General features: G+C 31.9%; 1 protein-coding gene across 2 annotated transcripts in view; it reads right to left on the reverse strand.

Annotated features, from left to right (window-relative positions):
• Window positions 1-9,396: 9,396 nt before the first annotated feature.
• Window positions 9,397-15,261, reverse strand: part of LOC114330314 (protein UBASH3A homolog) — a 45,994-nt gene continuing 40,129 nt past the window's right edge. For both annotated transcript variants that reach the window (XM_050654421.1, XM_050654420.1), the window contains 2 exons: window positions 13,838-14,159; window positions 9,397-12,088 (listed from right to left, as the gene is read on the reverse strand). In XM_050654421.1, coding sequence (XP_050510378.1) covers window positions 11,832-12,088; window positions 13,838-14,159 — 579 coding nt within the window. In that variant the 3' untranslated portion in view covers window positions 9,397-11,831. The remainder of the gene's footprint in view (window positions 12,089-13,837; window positions 14,160-15,261) is intronic.

Genomic DNA, 15,261 nt, shown 5'->3' on the forward strand with positions numbered 1-15,261 from the left:
CGGTCGTTCAGAAAATTCTAGAGATTCAGAGCCGGCATGCTTCTTGATGGGAATCTTAACACCATTTTTCTTCTTTCTTGTTAATATGAAATGAAACATGAATTAAAATAAAAATTTTATTTGACATATTAAAAGTACATGAGTTACAACCATTCCATTACATTTTATCAGTTCCGTTTCCTTTACAAAAAATAAATATATAGATCTGTTCTAATAATACGTATATAAATACAAAGGACTATTTTTACAATACAATATTTCTAACCCGCAAAAAGGGTGCAATATATATGGAATAACAACTTGTACATTTGAAATGTTATTCTTTTAAACACTGGATTGAAAGAAGTAAGCATAAGCACATTGAACATTTGCCTAAAATAATATTTTATAGAATAATAATACTTTATTACAGCAGTACCAGCTATCAGACTAATTACTATTCAGCTCAGCGGGGTACTATTATTCGAGGTGTGAAATTCCATAAACAAGGGATCTATCTGTTTTACAGAATGAGGAGCAAAGAAATCCAAATATTATGCTATGCAGACGACACACAGTGGTCCAAAAATCCGAAAAGATGGCCAAAATATGAAAGCGTTTTTTGATTGGCATGAAATTAGGCTTTTTTGAGGTCGTTAATTAAAAATCCGAAATCTAAATTGCAAAAAACAAAATGGCGGAGAAGTATTGGGAGACCAAGAAAAATATGGTGCGATAATTTAAACAATTTAGGAGGCTAATATTGAAGAAGAAACAGGCTTTAAAGCCTACATACAAGAAAGAAGAAGGAGAAGCATCTGTTTTCTGAATAGCACTCACTGAGCTGAATATTAATGAGTATATTATATAGCTGGCTCTACTATACATTACTTCAATCAGCAGATGATACATCACATTAAATGTACACTTTTAAATTTTAAAAAATAAATCTGCTGAAAATGGGACGATTCAGACTATTCCCTTTTGATTTGTTTAGCCCGAATAGTCCCACAATGTATCTTCTTGAGTGCCTAAGTATTATTGGTGACATAAACAATTATTTTAGTTACAACAGAAACATTTCAACACGGATCTTCTTCTATAAAGCTACATTTTAATTCAATCACTTGTTTTACATAAATTATGTAGTTTTATTAGCGTAGCATGTAAAAGGGAAACCGTTAAAGAGGGGATTACGAATTAAGTTAACCAGCTAAAATTATAGGTAGTAATTATATTGCTACCTTTAAACTTTCAATACTTTTTCTGCGTAAGCAGATGTACCAAGAGGCCTTGGTGGCAGCATGCGTAGTAGCGATTTGAGAGACAATTAAGTTGTTAAATTATAACAAACTCGGACAACGGAAATAAAATATAAATAAAATATTTTTGACAAAATCTCAAACTATTTTTTTTCGCTTTATGTTAGTTTTCAATTTATAACATTTAACAATCAGTTAATCTAGTATGACACTATCATGAAAAACGTATATTGGTTAGGACGAATATCAGATGAAAAATATTTGCTAAATATAGAAGACAAGAATTAAGGACTAGAAACACAGTAGATTAACAACTGGGTTATACTCTGGGCTAATTAGCAAAATTCATGGAAAAGTTATTTACCAGCAATTTTATTGCTGGAATCGAATTATAAGATCCTATATATTAATAATATAGGTATGCAAAGTCCGCAGATAGTGTGCTACTTTTTTTATAAACAAAATGGCGCTGACAAATCGTATTTTTTTCAATTATTGCTCTATAACTCCGAAGATTATAAGTTTACAACAAAAACACTCAAATAAAAATTCACCGCAATTAAATTTTGCATAGAGATCTGTTTTTCACGATTTGCTTCGACGAAAATTTTCCTCGGAAAATGCGGGTTTTCCTAACAAAAACTCTAATTTTCAAATAAAGTTTTAGGTAAGTAATTATTAATTAATAATAAAATAACTTAATGACATCAAATCTTTCTTGGTATAGATTGTAATTCCAGAAGCCGGTGAAAATTAAACGAATATTTTAGCAACAATTCAATTGTTAATTAACAATTTATGATCGCAATAATAACCAAAATAATAATGATACATTGATCAAACTTATAAATATTATATAGATGAGACGCTTATTTAATATTTTATCGACAAAATATAAATTTTTCTTTTTTTTTGCATAATCTTTAAATTTTGAAAAAAAAATAGTTATAATACGCTGGTCTAATTAGTAAAGTACAAAGAAAGGTTATTTACCAACAATTTTATTGCTGGAATCGAATTATAAGATCCTATATATTATTAATATAAGTATGCAAAGTCCGCAGATAATGTGCTACTTTTTTTATAAACAAAATGGCGCCGACAAATCGTATTTTTTTCAATTATTGCTCTATAACTCCGAAGATTTTAGCTTTACACCAAAAACACTCAAATAAAAATTCACCCCAATTTAATTCTACATAGTGGCAAGTTTTTCCCGATTTGCTCCGACGAAAATTTTCCTCGGAAAATGTGGGTTTTCCCAACAAAATCTCGAATTTTCAAATAAATTTTTTGAGCCAGTAATTATTTATCAATAATTATATAGCTTGGTGAAATAAAAGCTTTCTTGGTATAGATTATAAATTCAGAAGCCGGTGAAAATGAAACGAATATTTTAGCAACAATTCAATTGTTAATTAACAATTTACAGTCCCAATAACAACCAAAATAATCATGAGACATTGATCAAACTTAAAAAGATTATAAAGGTGTGATGCCTATTTAATATTTTGTCGACAAAATATAAATTTTTTCATTTTTTTGCATAATCTTTAAATGTTAAAAAAATTGTTATAAACAAATTAACATTTCTCAGAAATTGTTTATTATATTCTAATTTTAAAAAATACTTAAAATGCGTATTTTATAATGCATGCATATAATGAATGCTTTAAAAAAAATTTTACAACCATTTGCAAAAAAGTTATGAAACAGCAAAGTAAATATACGATTTCTCCGTTGTTTATAATTTGTTTTAATTGTTTCAAAGCTTAAATGTGAGTCTACGGTACAAACTAATTACTCACAAAGAATGTCAAAAATTAGTGCAATGGTTATATTTTAATCAAAGATTAAAAATACTTTTTCTTTGTAATTTTTAGCGTAAAAGTAGGCCTGATACAGAGTCGGAGCTAAAATGTTCACTCGAAGCGACTGACACGCAGCATACATTATTTGTTAAAAGTGTACGTTGCGCGGCCGGTCGTCGCTCCGAGTGAAAATTTTAGCTACAGTACTGTATTAGTCTACTTTCACGCGTGTAAATTACAAAAAAATATATTTATAATCTTTAATTAAAATATAACCATTAAACTGATAATCAATATTTTTTTTGTAAATAATTAGCTTGTACTTTAAACTCACTTCTACGCTTTGAAAGAATTAAAAAAAATTATAAACACCGTAGTGATAGTATGTTTACTTTGCTGTTTCATAACTTTTTTGCAAATGGTTGCAAAAAAGTTTTAAAGCATTCATTTTCAAGATATTTGAAATACGCATTTAGCTATTTTTTTAAATTATAATATAATAAAAACTTTCTGAGAAACGTTAATTTGTTTATAACTATTTTTTTTTAAACATTTAAAGATAATGCAAAAAATGAAAAAATTATATTTTGTCGACAAAATGTTAAATAGGCAACTCATCTTTATAAGATTTCAAAGTTTGATCAGTGTATCATAATTATTTTGGATATTATTGCGACCGTAAATTATTAATTAACAATTGAATTGTTGCTAAAATATTAGTTTAATTTTCACCAGCTTCTGGAACTATAATCTAAACCAGTGGTTCCCAACCTTTTATGTCTGGCGACCCACCTTCTGATGTTTTTTCATATTCGCGACCCATCCCTCACCCATGATGATACGCTATTCTGTACTCTGTACGCTACTTAGCTACTGTAAGAACCACGCCGCGACCCACCTTAAATCTGTCCGCGACCCACTAGTGGGTCGCGACCCACCGGTTGGGAAACGCTGATCTAAACCAAGAAGGCTTTTAAGTCACCAAATTATTTAATTATTGGTAGATAATTACTTATCTAAAACTTTCTTTGAAAATTAAAGATTTTGTTGGAAAAATCCGCATTTTCAGAGGAAAATTTTCATCGGAGCAGATCGGGAAAAACACGTCTCTATGCAGAATTTAATCACGGTGAATTTTTATTTGGGTGTTTTTGTTGTAAAGTTAAAATCTTCGGAGTTATAAAAATAATTGAAAAAACACGATTTTCGGGCGCCATTTTGTTAATAGAAAAAGTAGCACACTATCTGAGAACTTTGCATACCTATATTATTAATATATAGGATCTTATAATTCGATTCCAGCAATAAAATTGCTGGTAAATAATCTTTCCCAAAAATGGCCTATTCTCCGATAATCAGCCCAGACTATTAACAGAAGAACACATGACAGACTTCCTTCCACTAACAGACGAAAAAGCTGCACCAACTACGTATATGCTGCGCTGCACTAAATAGTCGAACTCCACAAATTGTGAGTCAACAACAGACATAAAAGTATGTATTAATGAACAAACTTAAAGGTATTGACAATAAGTTTCATACAATTTCTACTATTTCGAAGATACGGCAACGTTCTGCAAATATGACAATGTCAGATTGGCTAGCTAATGCATAATGTGTATAAGTAGACAGAACTATCTGAAACTGCCAAGGTCAGACCGATCGAAAACGTTGGTTACGCGACGTTGTCAGATCAATCGGATTTCAAAGGGTTTTCGGCTTTTTATTTGTTATCTGTTGGTTTTAAAATTTTAAAACATTGTGTTTAATTTTACGGGATTGTGCACTGAGTGTCCTATTTTTCAAGACACTTGTAATATTAATGTTTATTAAAAAATATATTAAATACATTCTAACTACACAACCATTCGACGATTTTATCTAACAATGTCGTAAAACCACTGATTTCGTGTCCAATGCATTTTAAATGGATGTTTACTTTTTGCACCAACGCGTTCAACTGAAGTCTCCTCTCCTTGATTTGCTACGTTAGCGACCTTCGCGATTTCAGATATTTCTGTATATCTGTAATAAAGGCTGGAGAGAGTAGGGGGCGAGTCATTCATACCTTCTGTAGGCAAGCATCAGGATCTATTCACATGAAACTGTTTCGGCGCGTTTTTTCTTGGCTTCAAATTAATTATGTATATATAATTATAGAATGCATCAATGGATAACAATAAGCTCACAGGAGTTGAAAATAAATACCTATAAAATTAACCTCGATCACTCATATTTCTAGCTGAAACAGGCATGTACAAACTATAGTTGTTCGACAAACAACCTTTTTACTTTCCAAGCTGGTTTATAATAAATTAAATAGAGTGAGGTATATTTTTTCTAAAACTAACATAAACATAACACAAACGTTATATTTTTATATATCTTGTCACTTATTGCAAGTATTTTTCACTGTAAAGAATGGAAAAAAATATGTTAAAAATAAGCAACTGTAGGCATTTTTCAAGTAATATGACCCATGTCAGGTAGTTAGGAGGGACTAAGAAAATTGAGTAAATTATATCGCGACGGTTGAAAGGTAAAAGGTTGTAACCCACAAATCAACTTTTTTCAGGAAGTAGAAAAAACGCTCCATTTAAGTAATTTTATGAGGAATTACCCTAATAATTTTTTTCATTCATTTGTAGATCTACAATTTCATCTATAAATTAATGAAAAAAATATTAGGTTAATTCCTCATAAAATTACTTAAATGGAGCGTTTTTTCTACTTCCTGAAAAAAGTTGATGTGTTGATTTGTGGATTACAACCTTTTATCTTTCAACCGTCGATATATAAAAAAATCATTTAATCATATATGATTAAAATGTGTGGTTTTTGTTTTTAAGGGCTGAAAACTACCATTTTTAATCTTATTAATTATTATTAATCTTAATCATGTTTAAGTATCGTAAAAAAAGATTTGTTTATCATATCGGAATGTATTTTATAATATGTAATTATTTTTCAACCCTTAAAAACTACCCTTAAAGAAAAAATTTAAATTTTAGTCTTTATTTAACCAAAACTTCCAGGTAACTATGATGCCTATATCCAGTCTTCCATATTTCCATTCTTTGCAACAAATCTTTATAGTGATCATAATTTATAATATCATAAATATTAAATAATACATTTTTAAATGCGAATTCATCACAGCAACCCTCTGAATAAAGCAAGAAACAGCAAAGATTTTTAACTTGTAGTCAATATCAAATCCTCAATTTTTTTAAATAAAATTTTATAAAAAATAATAATTTATCATCTAGCATTCAGAAGGACGCTATTACTTCTGGGCAATGATATATTTATAAATGATTTTGCAAAAGATTAAAATAGTTTCAGATCAATATTGAAAATATTAGAAAAAGTTGCTGAATTTATCAAAATTTCAAAATATCAAAACATTAAAACAAACGGTTTGTCAACAAGAAAGACCTCTCTTAAGTCGCATCATTTTTTTTTTGTTCTGAACTGCCTGTAAGAAATTTCCAGTAATTATATCAACTTTTTCTGCCAACTTAGTTGTTTCCTTTTTTAATTTTCTTTTGTGAACTTTCTACAAGAAATACTGGACAATTTTTTAGTCCAACATTAATTTTGAAATCGGCTTAAACGCCTGGTATAGTTTTAAATAAAACTACTTCGATATTATGATCTTTTTGGTGGGATTTTGAATTACTTATCATTGTTTAAAAATATCTTATTTGGTATAGGATTTCCTCTACTGGACGTCAATATCTGTTCCACAAAATGCACCCAAGGAACACATTGGTTCTAAAATGTTCACTGGTTACTAAACACCGGGAAAGTTTTGGATTTAAATAGCATTAAAAACCGTTCTCACTGACGTCATTGTAAATATGACAAGTGACAGTTGACAGCTGTCACACTATTTGACGCAAATTCGAGGTGTAAATGGGAAGCAGAATGAGAGTTATGACCGACGAATTAGCTATTACAACCCAAATTTATGGAATAATACGAAGTATTTAATAAAACTACTAAAGGAATAAACATTTACCACTACTGAGAGGTGTCAACCAACGTTATTCATCGGTTTTACTATCGCCAAAAGTCAATATTGTTATGGTAATTAAAGAACACTCTGTATAAGAGAAATTGGATAGGTTTTAATTATTGATAGCAACTGAAAATAATTAATATTTTGCAAATTCATGACTACACAATATTCACACAACAAATTTGCAACTTTAAACAAATAATTAATCGTGTATTTAAATAAGTTCTCCTACCAGTGAATATTACATGCCGGGTGGTGAATCGTAAAACGGGCCATAGGGAACTCAATGTAAAATTCTAAAGTATTGAATTCCTGCTTCTCTAATTATTTTACATCAAAAGTCATGAGAGAATATTTGTAGAGGATTGAAATCTGTATTAAAATTAAAAGGTAAAATTGTTCTACGATTTAAACACATTCCAAAAATTGAAAAATATAATACATTTGACACAGTAGGTATGTGTGTAAAAGTTAGGCCACACGTTACTATTTAACTGACAGTGCTCACACCATTGACTGAATAAAAAAATCTTTACTATTAATACTTTCTCCGCAACTGAGGGTATCTTATCATTGTATTGTATTAACATCATTGTATACATCATGTATTGTTTTAAAATAATAAATGATAAGATAAAAATATTGACAGTTCAAAAATGTGAAAATAATAGCTTCATTGTGACACATTATTGCACTGTGTGTGGCCTAATTTTGGGCTGAAAACTGAAAAATGTATTAAATTTTTACAAAATTTTGGAATATGTTTAATTCGTAGAACAATTTTAACAGTTGTTTTCAATACAGATTTCAATCCTCTACAAATAGTTTCTAATGTCTTTTGATGTAAAATAATTAGGGAATCAGGAATTCAATAGTTTAGAATTTTACATTGAGTTTCCTATGGCCCGTTTTCCAATTCACCACCCGGTATAACTTTGTGGACATAATTTTATTGTCAGAAGTTGTCAGTTTAGATTGTGTCCCTGTTATGTGTATAGTTGTGTCTATGTTATAGTCGATAACAAAAAGGGTCGATATACAGTCTTTTCCCGGTATGACTAATTTTTATCCTAGATTTGACCAAAGCCTTTGGGCAAACTTTGAAGTAAGGTCCATTTTCGCTATACGGGGGTGTTTTTAGTCCAACCTTCAAGTTCCTAACTTTTCAGTTAAACCTAGAAAGAAATATAATCGACTAGAGCGACGAGAAACGATTGGCGAAAGTTTGACGAAAATTCTTCAGACAAAAGCCGAAAATGAAATTTATTTGGTATTAGAATAAGAAGTCTTTGGATTAACTAGTCAAACCTAGGAGCGCCGGAGCTTTGAGGTTTGACTATAACACCTATAACTAATAGACGGAAAGGCAGCGCTGAAAAATCTCTTTGAATTTACTAAAGCTAAATTTTTCACAGTTGATTACTGTGATTGTGTAGGTAGAGAAACATACTGCGGTCGGTCAAGCGAAACGTAGAACAGGGGTTACTGAGAGGGTATCAAAGTAGTTGCTTTCCTACGAAGGTAATTAAATTCATTTACTAAGGCTGAAAATCAGTACACACATTCTAAATTAAATATAAATAAAAGTTATTATAGTCGGTCAGCTGTATGACGGGACGTCGGTCGGCCCCAGTGAATGTACAGGGTTATTCACTATATTTTGACCCCCTTATAAACTGCTTTATTTACAGAATTAGAAAAAAAATGTAAAATACAAAAGTTCTTCGATTTTTTAATTATGATTTTTTGACATATATATCGTACTAGTGGCGTCATCCATCTGGTGTCATCCATCGACTATTTTTTTAAATGAGAATAGGGGTCGTGTGCTAGCTCATTTGAAAGGTTATTCAATTCTCTATGCAGTAATATAAACATTAACATCATTATTTATACAGGGTGTCCAAAAATTTTTTTTTATTATTAATTAAACAATTAATTTAATTAAAAAAAAATTTTTGGACACCCTGTATAATTAATCATGTTAATGTTTATGTTACTGAATAGGGAATTGAATAACCTTTCAAATGAGCTAGCATTCGACCCCTATTCCCATTTAAAAAATAGTCGATTACGTCATCACGCCCAAATGGATGACGTCACTAGTACGATATATGAGTCAAAAAATCATAATTTAAAAATCGAATAACTTTTGTATTTTACATTTTTTTCTAATTCTGTAAATAAAGCAGTTTATAAGGGGGTCAAAATATAGTGAATAACCCTGTACATTCACTGGGGCCGACCGACCGGCTCTGTCCCGTCATACAGCTGACCGACTATAATAACTTTTATTTATATTTAATTTAGAATGTGTGTACTGATTTTCAGCTTTAGTAAATGGATTTAATTACCTTCGTAGGAAAGCAACTTTGATAGCCTCCTCTCAGTAACCCAGAACCGGATTTAAGGCAGTGGGAGCCCTGGGCAGAATTGGTGTGGGGGCCCCTGGGCAGAATTGGTGTGGGGCCCTACCTCCTACCATTAAAAAAATTGTTGTTATAACTATGGTATACAGCCCACTACAGGGTTTTCCCTTTTAGCAATTAAAAAAAATGTTGATGTACTTTTATAAATATATATTTAAATACTAGAAAATACAAGAGCTGTATCTTAACAACCGTAAAATATTAAAAATAAACATAGTAAAATGTATAGTTAAGGTCTGGGTACTTTCGAGATTTTTTTATTAAAAATTCCTTGATTATATCAGACATGTCTAGCTGCTTTAAGACATCGTGTTCAATGCTCATTATAGAGAGATGATTCAAACGCTCTTGGCCCATCATAGATTGAAGGCGATTTTTAATTAACTTTTGCTAAAAATAATGCTATGGCAGCAGGACAACCCTCAGCTGCAGCTTTTACAACAAAATTTAGAGAGTGGGCGGCACACAGAATCCACATCGCCAAGAACACCATTGTATTTTCCACTCATAACTAACGAGTTGTCGTAGGACCAGTGATGCCACAGCTACCGATTTTTCTTCTAATTCTCCTTTTTTTCTACCGAAAAATCAAAATTCTTAATTTTTAAATTAATCTGCTGATTTTTTTTTCTACCGAAAAATCAAAATTATTAGAAAATTTTTTTTATCGGATAGATTTGGCAACAGAGTTTAGTCAATTTTCAAGAATTCTTAAATTGCTTTTACTAGCTTGTGACACAATGTGCGAACCAGCAGATACGGATTTACCGATATCAATTTTATGACCAGTCCTTTGTCCTTTTATACTATGATTTTGGGAGTAAAATGTATCAACCTGGATCTGAATAGTGAATACTGAAGGATTGTGGCTTATTTTGATATATAAGATAATTCCAAACTAAAAATAGTATTTATATTAAAATCTTAAAACAAGAGAAATTTATTTTGCACCTTTTTAACTTACGGTATTTCGACATAACTAAAGAACATTACAAATTTTTCTCGCTCTTAATTGCTTCAATATCCGACATTGTTTTGTTTTTAAACGATTATAAAGCGTAAAAAATCATGTTTTGCCTATAAAACATTCCTTGCAGATTTTAGAGAAAAATGTTTCAAATAAATATTCTAGATCTTAATAGTTTCTAATTTGAAATACATAAACAATTGGAGATAATTGCAGAAACCCTTATTTTTGCAGTAATTTATAAATGTTAGTAACTTTTAACTATTATTTATTATAACAAAATTTTTTAACTTGTTTAAACAATTATACAGCTTTCAAATAAGAATATTTGTATTTTGAACGTTAATAGGTACACGTGTGGTAAGTTTTTTTAAAAAGTCTATAACAGGAAAAAATATGCAGTTTTATTTTATTATAAATAAATTAATTCCTTATAAAAAAACTAAAGCATCCTTGATATTTAGTATTGCGTTAGTTAGACGGCTCTACTCGAGTTACTTTGGATTAAAAAAATGGACAAAATTGCTATATAATACCTAGAAAGCCGAGAAAATACATTTTTTTAAGGTATACCGATTTTGAACTTTGAATGATTTTTATGATGAATGGTGATTAATGATCATTATATGATGATGGATGTAGTTTATTTTTGAATACTGGTACCTGAAGTATAATTTTTTTGGAATGTGATAGCAAAAGAAGCAAAAAAAGAAAAAATAGGAGCAGTCTCCCGAAATTTTGTCCAAGACCTGTGGCAACACTGCGTAGGACTGTCCCCTGCAGTTTTTTAGATTGATCTCATGTTCTTGCAAGAATGTCATTAGTGAATTTATATTTTCTGCTTGATGACCGTAATTTGGCAAAAATATGAGAAACCGTTCAACAGCAGTGAAACCTTCCATATACCGAAATATCACAGTTAATTGATTGACAAAAATTATTCTTTGTGAAGAATGTGTTGATTTTTTTCCGTTTGGGGCTTTGTGGGGGCCCCCGCAATGTGGGGCCCGGGCAGCTGCCCAGCCTCTCCTCCCTTAAATCCGGCCCTGCAGTAACCCCTGTTCTACGATTCGCTTGACCGACCGCAGTATGTTTCTCTACACAATCACAGTAATCAACTGTGAAAAATCTAGCTTTAGTAAATTCAAAGAGTTTTTTCAGCGCTGCCTCTTGGACTATAATTACCACTCCTAATTCATTTGAACCACACCTATAATACAGTCCTAAAAAGATTATTTTAAAAATTTCGCATATGTACATGCATTAATTGTACAAAATTGTTTACAGTTGAGAATTTGTTGGGTGAATACCTTTTGCAACAAAACATTAATAAAACATTAAAAACACAACACAAAACAATTACTCTAAAAATAATTTATAGTCGAACCGTTGGTTATTCGAATGCGTTATCGGCTGGCAAGGTGGTTCGACGATTTTCCACTCACCGCTGTCATTCGTGATTTCGACGAGTCCACAGTACGGTATCTTTTGGATCAGTTTGATCATATCACTTGCAGATTTTGATTTGTTGCCTACCAACTCGTGCGAACAGGTGTCTAGAGTAGCTGAGTGTCCGACTAGGAGGAAATTGCCCGTTGAATGAGCTGATAGTGCACCTAAAACATTTTGATTTTATTAACGATTGTTAATCTCGAAGTCAAACCACAAATTGTAAAAATAAAAGTTAAAAAAGTAAGCGCAATTTATGTTTCTTTTCGATTCAGAGGATATTCACCATCCCTAGACAGCTGTTTCTGTCTCTTAGACGCCTTCAGTAGGGCTGAATGTCACCAGAAAGTGGTTCCATGAATGGTTTCAGATTTAAATCATTATTTGTTATTTTAATTTTATTTTAATAACGAATTTTGTATCTGGGACCTTTCTTCGTTTCTGTAAAAACAAAATTTATTTCTGCAATTATTCGTCCTTTCCTCAGTCCAGATCTATCGGTGACACTCCGGCCAACACTGCCACTACATCTGTTTACTGTACACTGAGGAGTTTGTGGGCACTACAAATCCTTTCTCTTCTTCTTCTTTAGCCCAATTCTATCCAACTTTGGGCATAGGCCTTCCCCAAATATTTCCATATCTGTCTGTCCTTGGTTACGCTTTTTCAATGAGTTTCTGCAGCTTTTATAATATCGTCCTTCTACCGCATCTGAGGTCCTCCTCTTCCTCTTCTTCCTGTCCACGGTCTGAAGTTTTGTATTTCAGCATTCCATCTTTTATCTTCCTATCTCGCACTGTGGCCCGCAAATATCCACTTTAACCCTGTAATATGTTCCGTTACATTTTCAACGAAAACTTTTCGTTTATAAATTCGCAAAATCTGTGTGTTATTGCGTTGCCGCTCCTGCAATACTTAGAGCAGATTTATTGATGGATTCTTATGTAGTTTTGTCTTCTGAATCCAAATCTGAAAACGGCATTTCGATATCTCTAACCCTCTTCGAGATAATCGACCTCAAAGTTTAAAATGTGACGTCACAATCCTTTAATTTTCTGCCGACACACTAAACGTCAGCTGAAATCGTTGCTAGTAAGTAGGCTAGTTTTTTAATCTGAATTTGTTAAGCAAAGCATAGGTTATTTACATTTGAGTTGGACACTTCGTGAATGTCATACTAAATTTTAAATTAAATATTAATAAAATATCTATGACATTTGATAGTGAATTTAATTATTATATAAAATAAATAAGATGTTCAAAAATACAATTTAAGTATATTTTAAAAGAAATAATTTATTAACAATTTTAAACAGGTTTATACGAGTATACGGCCTCCCCTCTAATGGGAGTACCTAATGATAAACTGACTGTTCCATTTGTTATGAAATGAAAATTGTTATTATAGTCGGTTCGCTAAACTCCCGGTATACAATGAAAATTTTCCTGTTTAGCAACAATATTATTATAGTGGTATTGTTAAAGAATCAGGCTATAACATGGTCAAAAAATCACTTAAATCTTTCTTAAATTTTTAAGTGGGCCGATTTCTATGCACGTAAGTTTATAACTCGCATTGTAGATCTCTGAATACAACTTACAAAATAGTCTGGTCAATTGGCAGTGCCAAGGACATAAAAAATACGTTAACTTGAAATAGGTTGCACCAACAAATCTTAAGCTTAAGACGTGCATTAAGCTCAGCTTACGAAACATACGTGTTGCACCACTGAGTCTTAGATCAATTTTCAGCTTTCCATAATGAATTGCTACGTTAAGTGCTTAGATAAGAATCGAAAATTATGCTGCAATGTAATTGAGACTTAAAGCGGCCCTATATATGTATAAACTGAGCTGAGCTAAGCTGGAGCTTAAGATTCGTGATGCAACCAGGCATTAAGGTATAAAATACTCACTTCTCGTAATGAAGGCGCTTCTCAAATGGAACTGTTCGCAGTTCTCTTTCGACTCTTTGAGCTCCTTCTCTTCGACAAACGGCTTGTAGGTTTCATCGATGTTGTAACCACCTTGGATCAATTCCTCCTTCGTCATCCAATTGGGAACTCCTTCGTTATACCACACCGTCCACTCAAACAGACCGGGCTCAATGCGGATCTTGATTTGATCCCTCTTACCCAGCCCTCTTAGAAAACCATCACAGGTTTGGATGCAACGGAATGACGGCGAACTGTAGGCGTATTCTATTTCTATATTGTTCTCTTTAAATGATTCGCCAACCTGAAAAATAGTTAGCAGCAGATAAAGATAAATCAAATATGAAGATGAGCTCGGTTCTTCATGATTTGCAGATCTACAGAATTGAGATAAGTATGTAGCCAAGTAAATATCTTTGAAACGAAAAAAAAAACACATTCATGAAACTTTGCCTGCAAGTACAAAGCCATATAACGCATCTAATGCCATATTCTTGTTACTACTTTACTGCCCATTTCACTTGTTGGGAATCACTTGACAACATAAGTTTGCTGTGATTGGTCATTACCGGAATCTGATTGAGGAATGTAGGAGGAATGAGGATTGGACTATCTAGTGTTTTATTTGGATTTGGTTTGCAATAGATATTAGTAAACATTTGGTTAATTTTGTTCAGACAATTTCTCATAGCACTCGGTTCAAAATATGTTTTTATTATCGTATCTATCTCTCTTCAATCCTGACCCCCGGATGGAGTGTAGTGGTCGACGTGATGTCGTGTATTGTCCGTCTCTAAAGGTCTCTGGCCATTTCTTTTACCTCATGCATAGGTCTTTTGCATATTCCTGTAATTTGATCGATCCATCTTGTTGGGGATCTTCTCGTGATCTTCGGCCTTCCACCTTTCCTTGTATAATGAGCCTTTCCATGTTTTCTGTGTTTGCTCTCATAACATGTCCAAAGTATTTGGACATGTTATGTAGTCTAACTCTGTGGACATAACATTGTTATGTAGTCTATCCACTATCATGATCTTTGTCTTTGATATGTTTAATTGCAGACCAAATATTTGACTTTCGTTTTCAACCAGTCGTATAAGATCAATCAGCTCTGTTTGACTATTTGCAATAAGGGCTGTGTCATCTGCGAAACGTAGGTTGTTTATTTTATGACCATTTATTGAGATGCTTTTTTCCCATCCTTCAAGTGCTCTTGTTATAATATGCTCTCCATATATATTGAATAATTGTGGACAGTATACATCCCTGTCTGACACCCCGTTCTGGATGATATTCGTTTGAAAGTGTGTCAAGCACTTTAACTAATCCAGTAGTGTGTTCGTATAGTTCAGTTATAAGCGAAATAAGGTGTTGGGGTACGTCTACATCTTTTAGTATTCCCCATA

The sequence above is a fragment of the Diabrotica virgifera genome, chromosome 6, assembly GCF_917563875.1.
Source record: "Diabrotica virgifera virgifera chromosome 6, PGI_DIABVI_V3a".
Classification (NCBI taxonomy): Eukaryota; Metazoa; Arthropoda; class Insecta; order Coleoptera; family Chrysomelidae; genus Diabrotica; species Diabrotica virgifera.